Raw genomic sequence first — 24,525 nt, forward strand, 5'->3', positions numbered from 1 at the left:
GTCTGGGAAATAAATGCGGCATGCTTTAAAATAAGGACTGTGGTTTACAACACAGAGGAACAGTATATCGCAGGGAAACTCAACACTCTCCTGAATACCTGGAAGGTCTAAGGCGAGCCACACTGAAGAATAGAAGAAACGAAGGACCTTCACTACTGCAATTTTTTTTCTTTTTTCACTTTTTAACTAAGAAACCAATTTTTTTTTCATTCTTTTTTTTCTGTTCTTTTTTTTTTCTTTTTTTTTTCTTTCTTTTCTTCTTTTTCCATCACCTGATTTTACCCTTTTAATTACTACCTTCTTATTTTTAACCAGTATTATTACTGCTACCATTTTACCATTTTTTAAAGTGCCATTTTATTTTTTCTTTATTTTATTTTGGGATTAGTGTTCACCATTCTATTTTCATCGTTATATTATTGGTTGTTTCTAGTTTGCATTCATATCCAGGGAGCTGTTGCTGGAATTTGTTGGGATTAATGGCTGTTCTATAGGAGTATTCTCCTCATATAAAAAATCTCTTCCCTCTTCCACTTCATTCTCTCTTTTCGCTCTTTTTTTTTTTTCTTTCTTTTCTTTTCTCGCTTTTATTTTCCCCCTTCCTTTTTCCCAATTTCATTTTTGCACTCCCTTTTTTTGGTCCCTACTTTTCTTTTCCTTTTTCTCTTTGATCTTTTTCTCTTCCTTCTTCCTTATCCCCTAATTCTCTTAATTCAGGTGGTCACCTTTAATTGGGGTTATTAATATCGTGAATATATTTGTGTATAGTGCCTGGTACGTGGTGCCTTGTTGTGTTGTATTTTGTGCCTTTAAATCAACGCAGCAGATCCAAGCAACAGCAACCTCCTGAGCACCTCATCCTCTGCTGAGGAACAGCAGCTGTACGTGAAACCTCGCCCCACCAGCCGGAAGAGCCACCACAGCTGTGAACAGCACCCACCAGAGGAGCTGCTGCCAACTGAAGAGCAGCTGCTACCGCAACCGCCCGAAGAGCAACCACAGACCAAGGAGTCACTGCCACCAAGGGAGCAACCACTGAACAACTCAACGTCTAGATATGTCAGTGAGATCAAACATGGGTAGACAAAGAAACCCCCAAAGGAAAGAGAAGGAGGACTCTCCAGAAAAGCAGCTAAGTAATACAGAGGCATGCAACATGACAGATAAAGAATTCAGAATAAGGATCCTAGAGTGCATAAACCGGATGGAGGAAAAAATCGACAACCTCTGCAAGAAGCAAGAAGAAACAGATGAAAAAATCGATAACATATGGAAGAAGCTAGAAGAAACAGATGAAAAAATCGATAACATATGGAAGAAGCTAGAAGAAACAGATGAAAAAATCAACAACCTAAGTAAGACCCAAGAAGAAATGAAGAGTGATATAGCTGCAATGAAAAACTCCATTGAAAGTATCAACAGTAGACTAGGAGAAGCGGAGGACCGAATAAGTGAATTAGAAGACAAGGAAGCAAAACACACCCAAAATGTACTGCAATTGGAGAAAAAAATTAAAAGACAGGAGGAGAGCCTAAGGGAGCTTTGGGACAACATGAAACGAAACAACATACGAATAATAGGAGTACCAGAACAACAGAAAGATGAACAAGGATTAGAAAACCTACTCGAAGAAATAATATCAGAAAACTTTCCTGAGGTGGGGAAGAAAAAAGTCACACAAGCCCAGAGAGTCCCAAACAAGGTGAACCCGAAAAGACCCACACCAAGACACATCATAATCACCATGGCAAATGTTCAGGACAAAGAGAGAATCTTACAGGCTGCAAGAGAGAGACGGAAAGTTACATACAAGGGATCTCCCATTAGATTGTCAAATGACTTCTCAACAGAAACACATCAGGCCAGAAAAGAATGGACTGAAATTTACAAAGTGATGCAAAGCAAAGGACTGAATCCAAGAATACTCTATCCAGCAAGGCTATCATTCAAACTTGAAGGGGAAATAAGAAGCTTCACAGACAAAAAAAGACTAAGGGAGTTTGTCACCACCAAGCCAGCAATGCAAGGAATGCTAAAGGGACTGGTATAAAAAGAAGAAATAAAAAGCTCAGAAAGAAAACAGCCACACACACACACAAAAAGAAATGGCTACAAACAAGTACCTTTCAATAATAACTTTAAACGTAAACGGACTAAATGCTCCAACCAAAAGACATCGAGTGGCTGAATGGATAAAAAAACATGACCCATACATCTGCTGTCTACAAGAAACCCACCTCATTAGAAGGGACTCACACAGACTGAAAGTGAAAGGATGGAAAAATATCTTTCAGGCAAATGGAAAGGAAAAGAAAGCTGGGGTAGCAATACTTATATCGGACAAAATAGACCTCAAAGTGAAGGCCTTAACAAGAGATAAGGAAGGCCACTTCATAATACTAAAGGGATCAATACAACAAGAAGATATAACCCTGGTAAACATATATGCACCCAATGTAGGAGCACCCAAATTCATAAAAAAACTCCTGGAAGATATCAAAGGAGAGATCGACAACAATACAATCATAGTAGGGGACTTTAATACACCATTGACAGCACTGGATAAGTCCTATAGACAAACAATCAGCAAAGATACAGCAATCCTAAATGACTCACTAGATCAGATGGACTTAATAGACATCTTCAGAACACTTCACCCCAAAGCCAGAGAATATACGTTCTTCTCAGGTGCTCATGGGACATATTCAAAAATAGACCACATATTGGGTCACAAGCAAAGTATCCCCAAATTCAAGAAGATTGAAATCATAAAAAGCGTCTTCGCAGACCACGATGGCATAATATTAGAAATAAACTACAATAAAAACAACCCAAAATACTCAAACACCTGGAAGCTGAATAGCATGCTACTAAATATTGATTGGGTTACCAATGAGATCAAAGAAGAAATTAAAAACATCCTGGAAACTAATGACAATGAAAACACAACAATCCAAAACCTATGGGACACATTGAAAGCAGTCCTGAGAGGGAAGTTTATAGCTCTACAGGCCTATCTCAAAAAACAAGAAAAAATGGTAGTAAATCATCTAACTCTACAACTCAAAGAATTAGAAAGAGAGCAACAAGAAAACCCCAGAGTGAGCAGAAGGAAGGAGATAATAAAGATTAGAGCAGAAATAAATGACATAGAGACCAAAAAAACAATACAGAAAATCAATGAAACCAAGAGCTGGTTCTTTGAAAGGATAAACAAGATTGATAAACCTCTAGCCAGACTCACCAAGAAGCAGAGAGAGAGGACCCAAATAAATAAAATCAGAAACGATAGAGGCGAAATAACAACAGACCCCACAGAAATACAAATGATTGTTAAAAAATACTATGGACAGCTTTACTCCAACAAACTAGACAACCTGGAGGAAATGGACAAATTCCTAGAAAAATACAGCATTCCAAAACTCAATCAGGAAGAATCTAAAAATCTCAACAGGCCAATAACTATGGAAGAAATTGAAGCAGTCATCAAAAAGCTTCCATCAAACAAAAGCCCAGGACCAGACGGCTTCACAGGGGAGTTTTACCAAACATTCAAGGAAGAACTAAAACCTATCCTCCTCAGACTACTACAAAAAATTCAAGAGGAAGGAACACTTCCAAGCTCATTCTATGAAGCCAGCATCACCCTAATACCAAAACCAGGTAAAGACAACACAATGAAAGAGAATTACAGGCCAATATCCCTCATGAACATAGATGCCAAAATCCTCAACAAAATCTTAGCAAATCGGATCCAGCAGTACATCAGAAAGATCATACACCATGACCAAGTAGGATTTATCCCAGGGATGCAAGGATGGTACAATATCCGCAAATCAATAAACGTGATACATCACATAAACAAATTGAAAGAAAAAAACCACATGGTCATATCAATTGATGCAGAAAAAGCATTTGACAAAATTCAACACCCATTTTTGATAAAAACTCTCAGCAAGGTGGGAGTAGAAGGATCATACCTCAACATAATAAAAGCCATATATGACAGGCCCACAGCCAACATCATACTCAACGGACAAAAACTAACACCATTTCCCCTAAGAACAGGAACAAGACAGGGATGCCCCCTCTCACCACTCCTGTTCAACATAGTACTGGAAGTGTTAGCCATTGCAATTCGGCAAGAAGAAGAAATAAAAGGCATCCAAATTGGAAAAGAGGAAGTAAAACTGTCCTTATTTGCAGACGACATGATATTATACATACAAAACCCTAGAGATTCCATCAAAAAGCTACTAGACTTAATACATGAATTTGGCAATGTAGCAGGATACAAAATTAACCCCAAGAAATCTGAGGCATTTCTATACACCAATAGTGAACTTTCAGAAAGAGAGATTATAAAAACAATCCCGTTTACCATTGCACCGAATAAACTAAGCTACCTAGGAATAAACTTAACTAAAGAGGTAAAAGACCTCTACTCAGAAAACTACAGGACGTTGAAAAAAGACATAGAGGAAGACATAAACAGATGGAAGAACATACCGTGTTCATGGATTGGTAGAATCAACATCATCAAAATGTCCATACTACCCAAAACAATCTATAAATTCAACGCACTTCCCATTAAAGTACCAACAGCATACTTCAGAGATCTAGAACGAACTTTCCAAAAATTCATCTGGAATAAAAAAAGACCCCGAATAGCTGCAGCAATCCTGAAAAAGAACAAAGTAGGTGGGATCTCAATACCAGATATCAAGTTGTATTACAAAGCCACTGTTCTCAAAACTGCCTGGTACTGGCACAAGAATAGGCATATAGATCAATGGAATAGAATAGAGAGCCCAGAAATCGGCCCGAACCAATATGCTCAATTAATATTTGACAAAGGAGGCAAGAACATACAATGGAGCCAAGATAGTCTCTTCAATAAATGGTGCTGGGAAAATTGGACAGATATATGCAAGAAAATGAAACTAGACCACCAACTTACACCATACACAAAAATAAACTCAAAATGGATAAAGGACTTAAATGTACGACAGGATACCATAAAAATTCTAGAAGAATCCAAAGGCAAGAAAATCTCAGACATATGCCGAAGCAATTTCTTCACTGATACAGCTCCTAGGGCACTTGAAACTAAAGAAAAAATGAACAAATGGGACTACATCAAAATAAAAAGCTTCTGCACAGCAAAAGAAACCATCAACAAAACAACGAGAAAACCCACTGTGTGGGAAAACATATTTGCCAATGACATATCTGATAAGGGCCTAATCTCCAAAATTTATAGGGAACTCATACAACTTAACAAAAGAAAGATAAACAATCCAATCAAAAAATGGGCAAAGGACCTAAATAGACACCTTTCAAAAGAGGACATCCAGAAAGCCAAGAGACATATGAAAACATGCTCAAAGTCACTAATCATCCGAGAGATGCAAATCAAAACAGCAATGAGGTACCATCTCACACCTGTCAGACTGGCTATCATCAACAAATCAACAAACGACAAGTGCTGGAGAGGATGTGGAGAAAAAGGAACACTTGTGCACTGCTGGTGGGAATGCAGACTGGTGCAGCCACTATGGAAGACAGTATGGAGTTTCCTTAAAAAACTGAAAATGGAACTCCCATTTGACCCTGTGATCCCACTTCTAGGAATATATCCCAAGAAACCAGAAACACCAATCAGAAAGGATATATGCACCCCTATGTTCATAGCAGCACAATTCACCATAGCTAAGATCTGGAAACAGCCTAAGTGCCCATCAGTAGATGAATGGATTAGAAAACTGTGGTACATCTACACGATGGAATACTATGCTGCTGTAAAAAGGAAGGAACTCTTACCATTTGCAACGTCATGGATGGAACTGGAGAGCATTATGCTAAGTGAAATAAGCCAGTCAATAAAGGAAAAATACCACATGATCTCACTCATTCGTGGACAATAGAGACCATTATAAACTTTTGAACAATAATAGATACAGAGGCAGAGCTGCCTCAAACAGATTGTCGAGCTGCAACGGGAAGGCCGGGGAGGGTTGGGGGGCAGGAGGTAGGGGGGTAAGAGATCAACTATAGGACTTGTATGCACGCATATAAGCATAACCAATGGACATAAGACACTGGGTGATAGGGGAGGCTAGGGGACTGTCTAGGGCGGGGGGATAAAATGGATACATATGTAATACCCTTTGTAATACTTTAAGCAATAAAAAAATAAAAAATAAAAAATAAAAAAAAAATAAATAAAAAAAAAAAGAAGAAAAAGAAAAAAAAAAAAAAAAAAAAAAAAAAAAAAAAAAAAAAAAAAAAAAAAGAAAACAGTGGGTGAGCAGTTACAACTGCCCGCGGGAACGGCGCTAAGTCACTGAACAAGCCCTTCTCGCTCCATCCACATTATATGACAAAAACTGTTCTTACGTGAATGAGGCTCACCTCCCACCACAAATCTCCCTTCATGAATATGATTTTCCCTCAACCACAAAATAAGACAAAGCAATCTCTCCTTTAATAAAAGTATGTGCCGAAGGAGGAAATGAGGAAGGATAAGAAGGACTCATACGCATTGCTGTTTTCTTTGTGGGTCCGGGGTTTCCTATGGGAGCTGGCGGCTGACCAGCGAGGCCTCAGAGCAGCACAGCGCCCTGCGTCTCGGTCACTGGCCTTTAGTCCAGGTCTTAGTCACCAATGATCTCACACTGTCAAGGCCACGGAGCTAACTCACTGGGCTCACACGAATGTGGTCCCTCGATGCTGCCAGAGCCACGCCCTGTCCTTGGAAGTGTCTCCTTCCCACCCACACGCGGTGGCCCAGGGGGCGCTGGCAGAGGAGGCCCGAAATGACCAAGTTTGGAGGAGGCCGGGGCCAGGAAGGACATCTGACCAGGCTAAGCCTCTTTCTCAGGACCTGGAACTAGGAGACAGACGCTCTGTTTGGATGGCGTTGGGCACTGCAGCCATAAAAACCTAGAGAGATGGGGCAAGACCGGGCACAGTGGCTCCCTAAGGTCGCTCTGCAAACGGAAATGAGGGGCGAGCAGAATCCAAGCCTGGAAAACAGGACAGAGAGAAGCAGGAAGAGGAACCAGGGGCTGGAGGAGAGGGAGGAGAGAGGAGTGGCCTGGGGACGTCCCCCACGAGGTGGGGCTGCTGGTATTTCCTGCAGCTGCGCTGGGGTGATGCCCCCACATCCTTGTGCTAAAACCGTCAAACGCCCAAGGGACCGAAACATGTGCCTAAAAGCCAAGTCCACACTTCAGGAGAGGAGCACACACTAAGTGGATGGAGGCTTCCCCTGCTGACCCTCGGTTTCGCTCCCGGGGACAAGTCTCCGTGAGAAGGGGAAGATTTTCACAACACTGGCCTCGGAGCAGAGGGAGCTGTTGGGTGCAGGCTGTGCTGAGGCTCAGGGAACCTCTGCCCCCCAGGGCCCCACCGCTGCTCCGGGCTGTGCTCTGCTCTAGGCTGTGCTCGCATACACAGCCCTGCTGTGCGAACCAGGAGAATCAGGAAAAAGGCATCCTTCTGGGCAGGGAAGCTGAGGAGTTAAAATGGCCCCTCTCGGCAGATGTGGCCCTGAGGTGCCTCGTCTGGTACGTGGCTGGCTGTCAGGCCTCGCTCATGCCCTCGGCTGGTGCCTTTGTGCCCTGACCGCTTCCCTCAGAGCTGGATTTATGTGCCCCTGATCCGTGCTGGAGAAACACTGCCAACTTCTGCCTCTCCAGCTCCTTTTTCTCCCACGGTGACCACTGCTAACCGGACATCTGACCGCTTTGATTAGGTAACTCCTCTACTGCTTGGCGTGGGAGGCTGCCGACCATTTAGGGGGTATTGGCTTCACCTAATCTCACCCATTATGCACTGGTTTTCTAAAGAATTTCAGGGCCACAGTGCCGGGGGTTTCTCACAGCTGCCTCCCTGTCACCCCCTTCCGCATTTCTGAACATGTTTACTTTGTGTGCTGGGTGCACAGGACATGTGCTCATCACGCCACCTAAGGAGCCGGTGGGAGGCGCTCTCTGTGAGGAAGAGTGAAGCACAGGGTGGAGGGAGAGGCTCAGGAGAGCGGGGAGGGCTGTCCAGGGAATGAGGGAGGGCGTCCACCAGGCAGCGCTGGACCTGGACGGGTGGCTGCGGGGGCTGCGGGAGCAAGTAGAGAGGTGGCCCCCAGCTTCTCCAATGCGCCTCTAGACGACGTGGCAGAAACGCGGGGGGACCCCAGTCTCCTGGCTGGGAGCTGTCCCCGACAGGGGCTGTCAAACACGAGCTGGGACAGGAGGCGACGCCCGACTGGCTCCATGTTACATACGGATGAACACCCGCCAGTAGCTAACAGGCTGGATTGGATGGGGCCCGGCCGCCTGCAGAGGGCGGGCCCCGAGCCAGCTGAGGCTGAGACCAGGAGGCCACAGGCCCCGCTCCTGCTTCGCACGCAGCCAAGGCCTTTGTCAGCGGCTCTCAGGCCTGGCCTCGGTCCTCTGCACCCACCTGGATGGGCCCGGCTGGGCCATTCTTACCTGTGAGATCGACTTCCTCTCTCCGTAGATACTGACCAGATGGAAGGCGGAAGGTCTGCCCCTTGATAAGGCCTTGGGCCAGCAGCTTATGGAAAGGCTCTCTGCGAAAAGAGCAGGAGAAGAAGACTGATGGGCGAGGTATTCAAAGCAGCCAGAGAACAGCAGTTGGAGAGAGAGGACCGCCCTCTCTGAAAACAGGTGGGCCGAGCACTGCCACGTGTAAAACCACTTGAACAAATGGCTCCTTAGAAATTAGTGGCAAGAGCCCTGGCCGCGGAGCTCAGTTGGTTAGAGCGTCGTCCCAATACGCCAAGGTTGCGGGTGCGATCTCCAGTCAGGGCACATACAAGAAGCAACCGTGAGAGCGCAAAGAAGGGGAACAAGTCCATGTTCTTTATTCCTCTCTCCTTTTCCTTCCCCCCCCCCTCTCAAAATACATAAATAAATAATCAATAATACAATTAACATAAATAAATAAGCGGTAAAAACATTAAGTCAAACCAGCAGGTACTAACTTCTTTTGGAAGGCCTGGATTTGAGCCTCCATTCTGCTTCTCAAGGAATTCTACGAGCCAAGGCAATGCACTCGTTCTCAGCATCAGCGCTTATCGTAAGGGGAGGCGGTAGAAGTCTGCCTCAAAGGGCCGTTGGGGAGATGAAATGGAATGATCGCGTGAAAACACTCGTAAGGTTTCCAGAACCACATGGAAGGGCCAGGAGGACACGGAGGTTCACGCAGGCTGTTCGCACAGTTACCCTCCCCTTAACCTTACATTCAGGGCCTGCGTTAGACATTTCTAACTCATACAAATTATACACGAATACACCCTTTCTGTTCATCAAACGCCCCCCCCGCCCCCAAGGCCTACTCCCCTCTGAGGAGGCAGTTATTCTTAATAGTTTAGTGAATATTCTGGAAAAGTCTGGAGACTTTTTCCAAAACTTTTTCCATGCAAACCTGTGTATACACATATATGGTTGTAGAGACTTCTGGGTGGATTTAAATCGTTGCGGTCATAGTGCACATTACTTTGTGGCATTTCGTTTAACAATACAAATAACCTTTTTTTCCACAGCAGTCCATATAGATCTGTATTATTTTTTATGTTATTTTTTTTGTTAATCCTCACCAGAGGATTTTTTTCCATTTATTTATTTATTTATTTATTTATTTAGCGAGAGTGGTAGGGAAGGGGGGGGGAGAGAGAGAGAGAGAGAGAGAGAGAGAGAGAGAGAGAGAGATGTTAGAGAGACATATCACCTCCCGCATGCGCCCTGACCTGGGCAGGGAATCAAGCCTGCAACTGAGGCACGTTCCCTTAACTAGGACTCGAACCTGGGACCCTGCAGTCCACTGGCTGATGCTCTAACCACTAAGCAACTGGGGAGGGCATCTAGCTCATATTTAAACACCTATCTTGTGTTCTACAATAGATGTGTTATAATTTATTTATATTGACTGAGTTTTCTTTTTCTTAAAAAAAGGAGTTTTAGTCACACCCTTACTGGCTGAATAGTAAAACACAAACTTTTTCTCTAAAGAGGACAAGTTGAGGTTGACCCTCACACTGAATGACTTCATTTCAGATTTAAAATGTTTATTCTGAGGAGTCCACCTGATTCAGCTTTGAGGCACGTCAGCAAGAGCTACTCTAACTCCACGAATGACCTGTGGAGACATGGCTGCTCCCCGGTCCATGTTTCACATCCATGGAGACACGGGAGGCTGAGTGGCGTTCCCACGCACATCGCGGCAGCCCGCCCTCCCTCTCCACATGCAAACCTTGGGCTTCGAGTTCACCTACACGGAGTGGCTTTTATGTCGAGGTTCAAGAAACCCAGTCACTTCAGAGGCGGCGCCGACCACAAACTCCGCTCTAGTGAAGTAGGGGGGGGGGGGGGCTGGCTGTGCTCATGCCACAGGCTCTCACGTGGCCCACAGCCTCTGATGCTCTCATGCAGAGGAGGTCCGCTCCTGGCAAGGCCTCCGGACAGGCCCCGGGTCGCACACTGCGCAGCCCCCGTGGCTGCGAGGACAGAGGTGGTTCAAAGGGATTTGGGGGAGGCAGGGGGTAGAATTGATCAAAGAGGCTGAGCAGGAACGAGATGAGGGTCAGCTAGACAAAAAGGACCCCTGGCCTGCGTATGTAAAACCTTGTTATGAGCAGTGCACGTGTGTACAGGCTGCTGCCCGACGCAACTTCCCCGCAGCAGCGCTGGTGCGGGAGGATGCGCGTAACTTCCCGGCTGCTACCTCGGGCTCCAGTGTTCCTGCGCTAGTTCTCACTGCGAGTCCATGCTTTGGTCACTTTTAAGTCAGATTTTAAAAAGATGTCTTTGGGGTGGAATTTGGGAGGGAACAATCTAAATTCCCAAAGATAAAATCAGTAGTATTTAATCCTCAAGAAGGGTAGGCGAAGAATGGAACCCCGTTCTCTGTTCTTGCAGTTTATCGAGTGGCGCAACGCCGCCACCTTCTGGGGACGAGCGGAATTGCAACCTTCCAGCAGGCGAGCCTTACTCCAGCGGGCAGGCGGCCGAATGCGGCACTCCTCAGGCCTCAGAAACATAAACCTTTGGGGGGGGGGGGGGTTGTTAATCCTCACCAGAGGGTATTTTCCCACTGATTTTTAAAGAGAATGGAAGTAAGGGGGAGGGAGGGAAGAAGGGAAGGAGGGAGGGAGCGAGCTAGAGAGAGAGAGAGAGCGAGAGAGCGAGAGCGAGAGCAAGAGAGAGAGAGAGAGAGAGAGAGACATCGATGTGAGAGAGACACATCAATTGGTTGCCTCCAGCTAGTGCCCAGACAGGGACCAGGGACTGAGCCTGCAACTATGTGCCCTTGACCGGAATTGAACCCAAGACCCTTCAGTCCAAAGGCCAATGCTCTGTCCACTGAGCCAAACTGGCTAGGGCAAAAAAATCCAACTTTTACAAGCAGTTCAGCACACATACTGAAAAGCATATAAATCCTAGAGGTCAAACTTGATGAATTTTCACAACATAAACACATACACTGGTGTAACCAGCATCCAGGTCAATGACCAGAATGTGACCAACCTCCTGCAGACCCCCAACCACCTTCCAGGGGCACCACCAGCCTGGCTGCTGACACCAACAGTTAGTTCTGCCTGTTTCAGAACCACTTCTAGCCCTTTTGGAGTGCGTGTCCACCCTGGAGGCTGTCCCCAGAACTGGCAGGCGGGACTCAGAGAGCAGGGCAGAGTCCAGGCCTGCTCCTTGCAGGAGTCGGTCTTAATTTCTCAAACACAGGACACAGCCGGTAGCTTAGGCTCGCCAGGCCCTCCTCCCCCAGCCGTCCTGGCGGCATCACCCAGAGCAGGGATGGCGGGACTGCCCAGGGGCCCTGACCCCCCACTTCCCAGGCACCGCAGATCCTGGCAGCTCTCCCCGGCTGCCTCAGACTGAGCATCAAATTCCTCTTAGTACCACCTTCTCAGAAAGCAGAGGCACCAGTGAATTTATGATTTTTATCTAACAGGTGTCTACTGGGTGCCTCCTATGTGTCTGATGCTGAGCCAGGCCCTGGGGATGTCCTGGTGGGCAAAGCCCCCCGCCCTCAGGGAGCCAGCCCTTGGCTCTCCCTGGACCAAACCACTGTCCGAGCACCCTAAGAGCTGGGGGCAGGGGTGAGGGGTGGGGGGACTTTTGCAGGGAGAGGTGCACTGATAGATTTCAAACTGCCCACTTTAAGCTCAAAGGAGGAACAGCAGGAACAAGGGAATGAGAGTGGGAGAGAACCCCGAGTGTTGGCAAGGAATTTCAGTGGGGAAGGTGCTCCCCAGCTCCTGAACAGCTCATTCCCGTGATCCCCACCCTGACTCTTCCAGGGCCCCAGGGGGGCTCCACAGGCCTGTGGGTATCTGGTTCTCATTTTCTTGGCTGAAGCCAGCCACATCCGCCCCCATGTGCAGCTTAGCTCTAAATGAGGACTCACGCTTATTTATTCAACACACATCTGAGCAACAACGGGGTGCAGAGCACTCTGCAATTAATCAGAAAGCTCACAGCAAAACGGGCGCCCGAGACGTGCTCATAAATAACACTTGACACCTTCAGGAGGGCACCAGGTGAGATGCGAGGGGCACGGTGCCCGGGGGTGAGGGTCAAGGGGACGTCAAGGGCCCTGCTGGACTTGGAACAGTCCTGCTGTAGTAGAGATCACATCACACTGCCAAGTTCATTATCAAGATGCACGCCTGGCGTAGGGCACTCCCATTTGCTTGTACGTTCATTCACTCATTCATCACAGTGGCTGGATGGGGGGGGTGGGTGTTTAAAAGAAAGCGAAAGGCCTGCGACTCTACACCACCAAACCCCTCTGACTGGGGACCATCCAGAGTGGGGGCAGCATGCGGGGCACTGCCTTGAGGACGGCCCTCCACGGCTTCATTTCATGAATACACATTTGTGCTCCTTGTTCTGAGCGGGCTTCCTCCTTGCTCCTTTCACACCACCGCTGGGGGTGGGCTGCGTTGCTTGCACTGCAGCTCAGCTGGGGGCAGGCAGAATGGTGCATCTTCGTGCTTCCTCGACCGTCTGGACTGCACTAACTCAGAAATTACAGCTGTACCTGCTGGTCATGGAAGGCCCCTTTACCCCACTAAGAAAGGAAGGGAGGGAGGGGAGAAGGAGGGAAGGAAGGAAAGGGAGGGAGGGAGTTGCTAATTAATAGAAGAAACAAGGAATTCAGAGCATAGATTGATAGGCTCTTTTAAACACCCTTATGCAAATGATTGCGTGCAAGGAATATGCTAAGCAAGATGTGGCTAAGAGGATCCCAGGGCTCATGAGGGCCTAAGCAGTCCCTGTGGCTGGCACTGACCTACTTAGAAAGCCCTAGAGGGCCTGCTGCTGACCACGTCTGGTGGCTAGCCTGGAGATCTTGGAGAAAGAAAACAGGAAGCCATGGATCTCTGAAAACATTTCCAGCTTAGACTTTCCAGACTGAATTCACCTCCGCCTTGGACCATTATATTCACAGCATTAGCCAGTTTCGAAGCTTGAAGCCATGGCTCATTCTCAAAACATCACCATTTCTGTTTCCTAGCAGCCAACCAATAGCGCACAGGGAGACCTTGCTAATACAGGGAGACCCAAGCGAAGCTTCTCTTCTATTCCTTCCCTTCCCTTCTCCCAGGAGCCGGCTCTGGTGTGGTCAGAGGAACAGGAGAGAGCTCCCGGGGTCAGCAGAGGCTGCTAACAGGGGAGCAACGAACTGTGACCTTCTGGTTCCCGGGTCGATGCTCAACCACTTAGCCACACCATCCGGGCCTCAAATATAGTTTTAACCCACGGAGAAGAAGTCATGAAAGCAGCCAGGCCCTGTCCTATACCTTAAGACAGGTAGCCATCAAATGAGTCACTGATTTAGTTACTGCCACAAAGAGGAGCCAGAAGTCACTTACAGCCTTTCTGTCTAGACCCGTGTGGGACAGGAGTGCTTCCCCTGCTGCACCGGGCCTTTGTACTTGACCTCCATCCGATTCTCCCTACCCCAAGGAGAGCCCGTCCTTTGAAGAACATACACTTGTATCTGTTTATGTCAAGGGGTTCAACTCGATTGATTTAAACCAGGGGTGGGGAGCATCCGACCCGCAGGCTGTACAAGGCCTGCGGAATCATTCGGTCTGGCCCTGCCAAGGCTCTAGGGGTGAGTTAATTAAATGTTTGACCCAATATAGCAGGCTAATTGTTTGTTTTGTTTTGTCTTTGTTAATCCTCAACCGAGGAGATTTTCAAATTGATTTTTAGAGAGAGGGGAAGGGAGGGGGAGAGACAGAGAGAAAAACATCGATGTGAGAGAGATACATCGATTGCTTGCCTCCCACACGCACTACGACCAGGGCCAGGGACTGAGCCTAACAGGCAGTTTTTAAGTTGATAATTTTGTATGGCTCTCGAATGATGTTATAAATATTCAAATGGCTCTTGGCGGAACAAAAGTCCCCCACCCTGAAAACGAATAGTCTCCAAGAGTGCATACCACCCACTGGTGACAGAAGCAGGACCCGATGGGCATCCTCAGGGGTGATCTTTATCCAGCGAGGTACAGAGGTTTCCATAGAGAAGGAATCAGAAAGGCAAGGCAGAATCATAAATCCTACCACCCCCGGTACAAACACGTGAACTCACTTATTACCTGAGGATTAAAGCTGTCAACGTGTTTCGTTCCTGCCACGGATCAGTTTATTTTTACTCGCAAAGCTCTCTGGGTCTAATGAGAAGAAAATTATTTTATGTATTTAATTTGTCCTGAATTAGTTTTCTGTACAGTAGATTTCCCATCCGTGTGAGCATGCACAGACCGAGGGAGCAGGTCTGAGCGCTCCATGCGCTGCTTGTTAATGAAACTGACTGTCGTCTGCATCACAGAGGTTTTAAAAGTAACATTTTTTAGCTTTCAAAAATGTAAAAACACAAATCCTTTGACCCAGCACTCCCCAGTGTTAGGACTTGAACCTGCAGACAGAATTCCAAACACCTGCCAAGAGTATCGGTAAAGAGTCATCAGACTTTTTAATTTTTTTGTAACAGCAACTGAACACATAGATGACTGCTTAAATAAATTATGGCATATCCTTATGGTGGGACACTACGAATAAGTTAAAAAGAACAGAATATATATATTTAATCCTCATCTGAGGATATTTTTCCATTGCTTTTTAGAGAGAGTGGAAGAGAGAGGGAAAGACAGAGAGAAACATCGATGTGAAAGAAACACATCGATTGGTTGCCTCCTGCACGAGCCCCGATAAGGGCCAGGGCCAGGGAGGAGCCAGCAACCAAGGTACGTGCCCTTGACTGGAATTGAACCCAGGACCCTTTGGTCTGCAGGCCGACGCTCTATCCACTGAGCCAAACCAGCTAGGATAGAGCAGAAGATTTTTATGTGCCGACATGGAAAGATCACTAAGTTATATTATTGAATTAAAAAAAAGCAAAAGATATACAAATAATATATGTAACATGTCAAAATGCGTATATCAATAGGAACACAGAGCTATGCAAATTTTGGGGGGGGGAAGAAATCAAAACACTGTTAGCAAGTTGAGGAGAAGTGTGCAGGGTGGGGTGCAGGGAGGACATTTCAATGTTCTCTTTCTGTGTAGCTAAAATATTTTAATCTTAGACATGTATAATTACTTTCTATTGTTAGTCAGGGTTATCTGGCTGGGGAGATAATCAGACATTTTCCTACTTTTCTTTGCAAATAAAAAACAGACTAAAGGCCCCGGCCAGGTAGCTTAGTTGGTTAGAGTGTTGTCCCAATATGCCAAGATTGCAGGCTCGATCCCTGGTCAGAGCACATACAAGAATCAACCAATGAATGCATACATAAGTGGAAAAACAAGTTGATCTCTCTCTCTCTCTCTCTCTCTCTCTCTCTCTCAAATCAATAAATAAAAAATTTAAAAATATTCTAAAAGATGGTGCATTAAAAAAAGGACAAATGAAACATGTAAAACATGGTCATCGAGCTGGCAAACTCACAAAAGAGAACTCATAGTTGGACCTTCACTAAAGAACACGAGAGCTATTCTAAAGCATGTGATTTGAAAAAAAAGGACATGACTTCAGATGTTAAGATCAGAGATGCAAGAAGGAAGAGTGAGAAAAGATATAGCAATTCCAACCACATTCCCATAGATACTTCTGTGGATCTGAGAAGCTGAATCTGAAATATACACGGAAGAACAAAGGTCCAAGCACGGCTAAGATACTCCCAGAGAAAAAGAATAAAGTAGGAGGACTTCCCTTACTGAATATTAAGACTTATACAATTAAAATAAATCCAGTAAATAACTAGCACAGCAAAAACCAAATAAACCAATGGAAGGAATAAAGATCCTATAATAGGCCCTTGCATATATATGAAAACTTGATTTATGAGGGAGAGGACTCTACTGATCAGGGGGGAAATGGATGCTACTGAGACACTAAAAGCAATGAAAGGTTATTAAAATTTACTACATTCAATTATGAGTTTTTGTTCATCAAAAGACATAAAAATAAGGCAAGCTAAGGACTGGGAAAAAATACTTGCAATTCCTACAGCTGAAAAAGCATTAGCATCCAGAATAACTCAAGAATTTCTACAAACGCCCTAGCTGGCTTGGCTCAGTGGATAGAGCATCAGCCTGTGGACTGAAGGGTCCCAGGTTCGATTCCGGCCAAGGGCACATGCCTGGGTTGTGGGCTTGATCCCCAGTGTGGGGGGGGCAGCTGATCAATGATTCTCTCTCATCATGGATGTTTCTCTCTCTCTCTCTCTCTCTCTCTCTCTCTCTCTCTCTCTCTCTCTCTCTCCTCCCATTCCTCTCTGAAATCAATAAATATATATTTTTTAAAAAGAATTCCTACAAACAATAGAACACTACCCAGAAGAAATATGGGCAGCCGGGCCAGCGTGGCTCAGTGGTTGAGCATCGACCTGTGAACAGGAGGTCACAGTTCCATCTGATCAGGGCACATGCCTGGTTTGCGGACTCAATCCCCAGTAGGGGGCGTGCAGGAGGCAGCGATCCATGATTCTCACTCATTGTTGATGTTTCTATCTCTCTCTCCCTTCCTCTCTGAAATCAATAAAAGTATATTAAAAAAAGAAATACGAGCAAAGGACACAGTCAAGGATCCAGTGTAAGAGGAAACACAGAGGACCATAAACATTAAAAACATGCCAAACTTCAGTAAGTCAGCAGTGTTGCTAACGCAAATCTAACTCACAGAGCAATCCATCCTATAACCACCAGCTTTTCAAAATGTAAAGCTGTTGTCATGATGAAGACATAGACAGAGCAACAGGAGCCCTCACCTCTGCTGTGAGAGGGTGGGTTTATGTAACCAACATGGTGCTCCTGAGTCAAGGTGAACATGTGCAAACCCCACAATCGGCAGCTCTACTCTTAGGGACACACCCCAGAGAACCACTGACACGTGGGGCTTTGGGCACATACACCGAGTTCTGCATTAGAATCCATTCCCTGTAACAGACACCACAGTGTGAGAGAGGAACGCTCAACTCTGTGCAGCAGCGTGGATGAACCCAGGAGTGTTGAGCAAGTAAAGCCGGACAGAGCGGCTGAAATAAGATCCTACTCAAACACAGGAAAACTAAACAGTGCATATTGTTGAAACACACACACACACACACACACACACACACACACACAGAGGTGATACATTTATAAAGAAAAGTAAGAGAGTGAATAATTCAAGATTCAGGGCAGGGGTTTGCTGGGCGAGGGGTAGTAGTAGAGGAAGAGGGATGTTGGAGAGGGCACCCCGGGAACTCCAAGGAACCGCTCACACTGTTTCTTAAACTGAGAAGGGGGTGCATGGCACTTCATTGTATGCTTTAAGTTGTTTAGTACATTAAATACATGTAATATATATGATATACTTCATGGGAAAAAGCACACGCACATCTTTCTGAACATCCTAGGGACTTGATCAACAGGCCAACAGGAAGAGAATTTATCAATGGATGCCGGGAGCCGGTCCATCCTTGCTGTTTCAAGGGACCTGGCATATATGGCATACTGTTCTTAATATGTTTGCTCACCTTCTTGGCACTATGTGTTTTAACCAAGGTCACCTCTCTGAGAAAGGTTGTTTCCCCAGGTAGGGATTTTCCCCTGAAGTTAGGGAGGGAATAAAACCCCTTAACTAAGTGCAAGGCGGGTAATTAATCACTTTAACTACGAACAATCATGCTTAAGCTACATAATCTTTACTCCCTGGAATGGAGATAAGAAACGCCCTAACCTTTGGAATAGAGATTGATAGGATTGGAATCAACTGGTATAAATACAGATGTAACAAGACAACAGAACACAGAACCTAGACACAGAACCTAGAGACAGAAGAACTTCGCTGGAGAGAACATGGCAAAAGATCCTGGACAGAAACTGGCCACAGAACCTAGAGACAGAACCTAGCGAGAGAACATGGCAAAAGATACTGGACTGAACCTGACTACAGAAATTGGCAAGAGAACCTGACTAGAACCTGGTGACTGAACCTGGCTGGAGAACCTACAGAACCTGGCAATAGAACCAGGCAAGAGAACCCAACCATACTGATCAACTGAATGCTGCCTCTGTGTCATTCCTTCTTCGCCGACTCCGTCCACACCTTTGGGGACCCCTGGACCTGCTGGGGTGGGACCCCAGCAAATGGATTTACAATGTGATTCCCTAGCCTTTAATCCGTTATATATTTTTATCAGAGTGATATAGTGAGGTAGGATTCAGTCCAGCTTGGAAACAGAGCTTGTACCAAGGGGCCAGAAAATAAATATGACCGAACATGAGAAGCGACAAAAAGCTGTAGTGAAGCATCATAAACCGCTCGTCTCTGCCTCTCAAGTAAAAAATCTCAATTGCTTAACTCCGTCAGACAGAGAAGGGCTGAAGGCAAGATCTGATGGGAACATGCGGTGCCATCTCCTACAACAATTAGGCAACAGAAACGCACCCCCAATGGTTCAGGCTGACCCTGAGCACTAAAATAGACTCGAAAAGCAGAATTCTTCTGAGACATTACTGGCTTCAGTAGGATGCCTGCTTTAAGTTGCTGTTCATGGTGCTGAATTCTTTTGCAAAGCGGCCTCACTGCTCACCTGTGCTTGACCATTTTTTGATCGTGGCAGAAATGACTGAAGAATCTCGCATAGAACAAGTGCATGACGGCGTGCTCTTTCCCCCCAATGTACAGATCCACTGGCATCCAGTAGTCTGCCAGCGCTGGGCTGAAAGGACTGGAAGAAAGAGAAATGGTCATTTTTTAAAAACCTGCTTGGCCACAGTTGCATAAATAAGACAGATGGGCTGTAATTTGCATATGCCCTGAAATAAATTATGTCAGAGAAAAACACTGATTTCCTTTTAAAAATATAATAAGAGAGCCCGGCCGGCAATGCTCAATGGTTGAGCGTGGAGGTCACTGTTCGATTCCCATCAGGGCACATGCCCGGGTGGCAGGCTCGATCCCCAGTGTAGAGCATGCAGGAGGCAGCCAACCGATGATTCTCTCTCTTCACTGATGTTTCTATCTCTCTCTCCCTCTCCCTTCCTCTCTGAAATCAATAAACAGTAAATAAATACATATACATATATATAAAGAGAAAACCTTATATAACAAAGGAGAAAAAAGTCAGATCAGTGTTCATTTGTAAAATTTATAAAAACTGTTTCAGAAGCCATTACAGACATATTTTAACAAATGCAATTTTCATATAAAATGAGGACAAGAGGAAAATATACAAGCAAAAAAGGAGGGTATTTCTGTATAATGCATATTTGAATATCTAAATTTATTTTAATTTTTATTATGATAGAAAATTGAGATTTTTAAGTTCTTACCAACAGGGGGCAATGTAGCATTTACAATGGAGATTACCATACAGACACTAAATGTTCATTTTAAAACAGAAATTCAGTCTTATTTTTTTTTTAAATTTCTTTATTGGTTAAGGTATTACAAATGTGTCCTCATTTCCCATTAACCCCCAACCTCCCCGCGCCGCCCCCCCCCCCAACCCCCCTCATGCTCTCATCCCCCTGTTGTCCGTGTCCTTGGTTTGGCTTATATGCATGCATACAAGTCCTTTGGTTGATCTCTCCCCCTTACCCCCTCCCTCCCCTACTTTCCCTCTGGGGATTCATAGTCTGATCGCTGTTTCTCTGTCTTTGGATCTGTCCCTGTTCATCAGTCTATGTTGTTCTCTATATTCCACAAATGAGTGAGATCATGTGGTATTCAGTCTTATTTTTTAAATGCAGACAGCAAGAGCTTGTATTTGACTCCTAAATGCAATGAGCAAACTTAGGGTACCTGTCAGAAAAGAGCCCACAACTCCCTGTCACCTAACTGGGTCTTTAGTCCACAGAGATCCTAAAAGGAAGGCTTCCCCATACTCCCGGTCCTCAGGTATGCTGGGGGGGTGTGGGGGGGGGGGGGTGGGGGGAGAGGCAGGGAGAGAACCACTTCCTATGATGACTCTTGGAGGTGTGTGTGTGAGTGTGCAGAGGTGTGTGTGTGTGTGAGCAGGTATGTGTATGTGTGCAGAGGTGTGTGTGAGTGTGCAAAGGTGTGTGTGAGTGTGCAGAAGTGTGTGTGTGCAAAGGTATGTGTATGTGCAGAGGTGTGTGTGTGCACATGTGTTCGGGGGCAGTGCTGGCTGGGGACAGACCTCTTCATTCCCAGGGACTGCCCTCACAGAGGCCATCAGTGCAGTACACAGCATACTTCTGCCTTTGCAGGAGGTGTACTCCATGATTTCAAGTATCTGAGTTCTCTCCCCCACGCCTCTCCCCGCAGCATGGGCTCGGCTGGCGCTGGCTCCTGTTGCTAAGCAGGTGAGCCTGTCCAACCACCACGCGTTAGCATCTTACTGCAGCCTGGTCTCTCCTCCAGTCACTCTGCCAGAATTCTAGTAACATTTAAAAAAATGTTTTTCTTTGTGAAAAATGGCTCCCCAGAGAAATCCAACTGCTGATCCAGGTGATAGACGAGAAAGGGAAGTCGGGATGGTACTGAGCCCCAAACGAGTTTGGGATCAACTAAGGACTGAGGTGCTGAAAGCAGCTACAGCTCGGATCTGCGATCTGCCCGAAACCACCGAGTGAGGCCGAAGCCGGTGCTGAAATGAGCGGCCGACTTTGGGAAGGAAATGCCGAGCTCCTGGTATCCCGGATGGGGGCTGTGAAGGCCCAGGACTGCCTCTCTGGCAGGAGGGTCCCACCGCTGTCATCTAGAGTCTCCCTCATCTGTGAGAAGCTGCTCCCTGCAGCTCTGAGAGGTGCACGGCCTGCGTCCCGCATCAGCCGGCTATAACTGAGTGGGCGCACCACAGCGCCTTCTAGAAGGAAGACCCAGGAGAGGGCCCCTCCGTGGGGGAGCTGGGGCCACCCTGGCGGTTCCCAGCCTCAGCAGTCACCCCGCACCCTTTCTGTCTTTGCTGGTTTCTGTTCACTCGGGGTCCCCCTTACCTGGCCTGAATCAAAGCCAGAATCGCAATACTGTCGGGCGGGGCGGGGAGCGCAGGGGCACCCGTCTCACTGGAATATTATAAAAATGGGCCTTTTTATACATGGGCTACGGGTTTCGGAGTCATTGTTCTCCTGCAGACAAGAGAGAGCTGGCAAGGCCTCTGAGCACAGCTTTTTTTTGTAGTTTTTCCTGTGCTCTGCAATTGCTTTCTTTTGTTTTCATTCTCTCTACTTATCTACCTCCTGCGCTCTTTCCCTCATTTATCTGTTTTTTCAAGGGAACACAGGCACACAGACAAAAAGCAAACAGCACCGAAGGGTTTGACATTCAGAGCAGTGCTCTCCGGCCCCATCCCTTCACTGACCCCTTCTCCCCGCACACCCGCCCATTCCTCAGCCATGTTTGCTCCTCTTAGCTGTTTCTTCTGGCAATTATTAAAAATATGTGCATACTCTTCGTTGATTTATCAGTTTTAGATTTTAATCGTTGACAGTGTGTGATAAGAGATGGTGTTCTTAGCTCTCATACACCCTCCCTCCTATCCTCCCTGCATAGTTCCATCATTATTTTCAGTCGAGTAAATGACATTAGAGCTTTATAATCGCATAAATGCAGGCCAGTGCGGGGCCAAGGGGGCACGCCTCCAGCACTTCCTTCCTTCCCCTGTGCTTTATCTTCCCTGTATTTGGGACTAACTTGGCCACGAATAATCTAATTCAATCATCTAACAGGCTCCCTTGACAAAATCTGCTTCAAGGAGCAGAGTGACCAACAGCTCCCACAGTTCCATCTGTAAATCTACTTGGGCCCGGCTGGCGTGGCTCAGTGGCTAAGTGTGGACCTATGAACCAGGAGGTCACAGTTCGATTCCCGCTTAGGACTCATGTACAGGTTGCAGGCTCGATCCCAGATGTGGGGTGTGCAGGAGGCAGCCAATCAATGATTCTCTCTCATCACTGATGTTTCTATCTCTTTCTCCCTCTCCCTTCCTCTCTGAAATCAATAAAAAAATATATATGTTAAAAAAAATAAATCCACTTGGTGTCCATGCTGTGCCATGACACTCCAATGGGCAAGCTTTGCACGGGGCATCCTGTTGGCCTGGCTGAGGCCTCCTCAGAGCTGCACTGTGGTCTGAGGCTCTTCCTACCCGTCTCCTACTTCCCTGGGTCCCTTCAAAGGGCGAAGGGCACTCCCTGCGACTTCTGCTCCTTCGCCCTTCACTCCTCATAGGCCCTTCCCCCAAGCCGTGTCCTGCACATCTAATCCATGTGGCTGTGCTTCTGGAAGACCCTGGGGTGGACACGTGCGAGAGTCGGGCAGGGCTCACCTGTGCGTGTTCTGAGGGTCGGTGTATCTGAAGTAGTACCAGGCGGAATCCACAAAGGTGTCCATCGTGTCTGTCTCTCTCTTGGCTGCGCCCTTGCACCTAGGAAATAAATGAAGTCTGTCCATTGGTTTCTTTAAATATTAATGCAGTGCTCCTCCAGCTTTGAGAAAGCTGTGGTAATGAGGAGGAATGTGAAATGCCCTAAGGACAATGCACATCAGGGAAGGACCATTCCCAGAAAGCTCTTTTGTGTTTTAAAGAAGTTCTCGGAATAAGAACTTCAGTCTTTAACAATTAAAAGCCTTATTCTCCACTTCTCCAACGGAACCTGGTAGAAAATCTAACAACCTAAAGGGACAAGACAAGAATAAGTGTCTTTCTTGCGCATTAACTTCTATCTCAGGCGTGTCAACACTGCCTCTAGCCAAGCCTCCTCTATGATGCTTCAGAGGCGAATCAATTCACGAAGAGAAGTTGAAAACCAAATGCAGCCAGACGCTGCACCGGAAAATGAACTTCCTTAAAAACATTTGCTCTAGGGGGCAGGGTGCAGAAGCCCACCGGGTGACCCTGGAAGATAAATCACCTTGAAGCCCGAAGGCAGAGACCGCCGCAGCCCCCTCAAACCAGCTGGCGAGAAGCAGCCGTGAGCGCCTCCTCCCAGCTGTGCAACAAGTGGTCGAGGGGGGAGCCTGAAGTCAGCCCTGGGTGGGGTGCCTACACCACAGAATCCGCAGCCCTGCAAACCGGAAGCCCCTCCAGAGGGCTACGTAGTACACATTTATCCACATCCGCTGCCTAAACACGGGCTCCTAACAGGAGGGTGAAGACAGACCTGCTGTCCAAGAAAATCAATGCAGACACTGGTGAGTGAGGGCTGAAAAGTAAAAGCAACCCTGGCCCTGGGGATGAAGATGCCGGGACGGAGGTCCCGCCAGGGCCCAGCTGCTGAGCCAACCGTGCAGCAGGTCCCCAGGGCGCTGGGCCTGGGGAGTGAAGGAACTGGTGCCAAAGCCACATCTTCTAGGGACCCAGGAGAGGGTGCCCTTAGCCCGCCTCGCCTAGGAGGGGCTCAGCTCCCTTGAGGACCGACTAGGCCTGGACCAGCTACGGATCGGGCGAGTCAGCTGTTAACAGTGAAAAGCCACAGGGAAGGGGGGGGACACGGCCCGGACTCCACACTCTCCCTTTTGAGGCACAGAAACAGGGCCAGCCATCCCTCCGATGCTGCCATGGGCAGTCTATGTCCTTGGGGGTTCTTGGAGGACAAGGAAAGGCATGAGGAGCCCCAGGAAGAAGCGATAAAACTTCTGCTAATTTGGCACGCAAGGGCTCGAGTCTGTTTTTAATCTTTAAATAGAAGAAGGGCTGCATGCATATCTCGCACCTGTGAAGCAGTTCATACCGGCTTTACAAATATTACCCTATTACCGGGGGAAACAGCCACTCCCACCTCCCACTTGTTACATGGAAGTGGCTGAGCAGAGACAGGAGCCTCAGATATTGGGGTGTCTCTCAGAGGACCCCCCCAGGGACCTCCTGCCTTTTAGTCAGGGGGCTCCCGCTGAGAACAGTGGTGGCCCCTGCGGGTAGGAGCTTATAGAGACCCCGGGAATCCTGCTTCCCACCACCACAAAAGACCTACGGTATTCTACCAGCCCAGTGGGAGTCCCAGAAGGGAGCAGA

The 24,525-nt window shown here is 46.8% G+C and overlaps 1 protein-coding gene across 2 annotated transcripts in view; it reads right to left on the reverse strand.

Annotated features, from left to right (window-relative positions):
• LARS2 (leucyl-tRNA synthetase 2, mitochondrial) overlaps positions 1–24,525 on the reverse strand; it is a 110,347-nt gene that overhangs the window by 12,972 nt on the left and 72,850 nt on the right. For both annotated transcript variants that reach the window (XM_059664329.1, XM_059664330.1), the window contains exons 13-15: positions 22,840–22,938; positions 19,138–19,275; positions 8,496–8,596 (exon numbers count right to left, since the gene is read on the reverse strand). In XM_059664329.1, the coding sequence (XP_059520312.1) occupies positions 8,496–8,596; positions 19,138–19,275; positions 22,840–22,938 (338 nt within the window). The remainder of the gene's footprint in view (positions 1–8,495; positions 8,597–19,137; positions 19,276–22,839; positions 22,939–24,525) is intronic.

This window comes from Myotis daubentonii, chromosome 14, assembly GCF_963259705.1.
Source record: "Myotis daubentonii chromosome 14, mMyoDau2.1, whole genome shotgun sequence".
NCBI classification, from domain to species: domain Eukaryota; kingdom Metazoa; phylum Chordata; class Mammalia; order Chiroptera; family Vespertilionidae; genus Myotis; species Myotis daubentonii.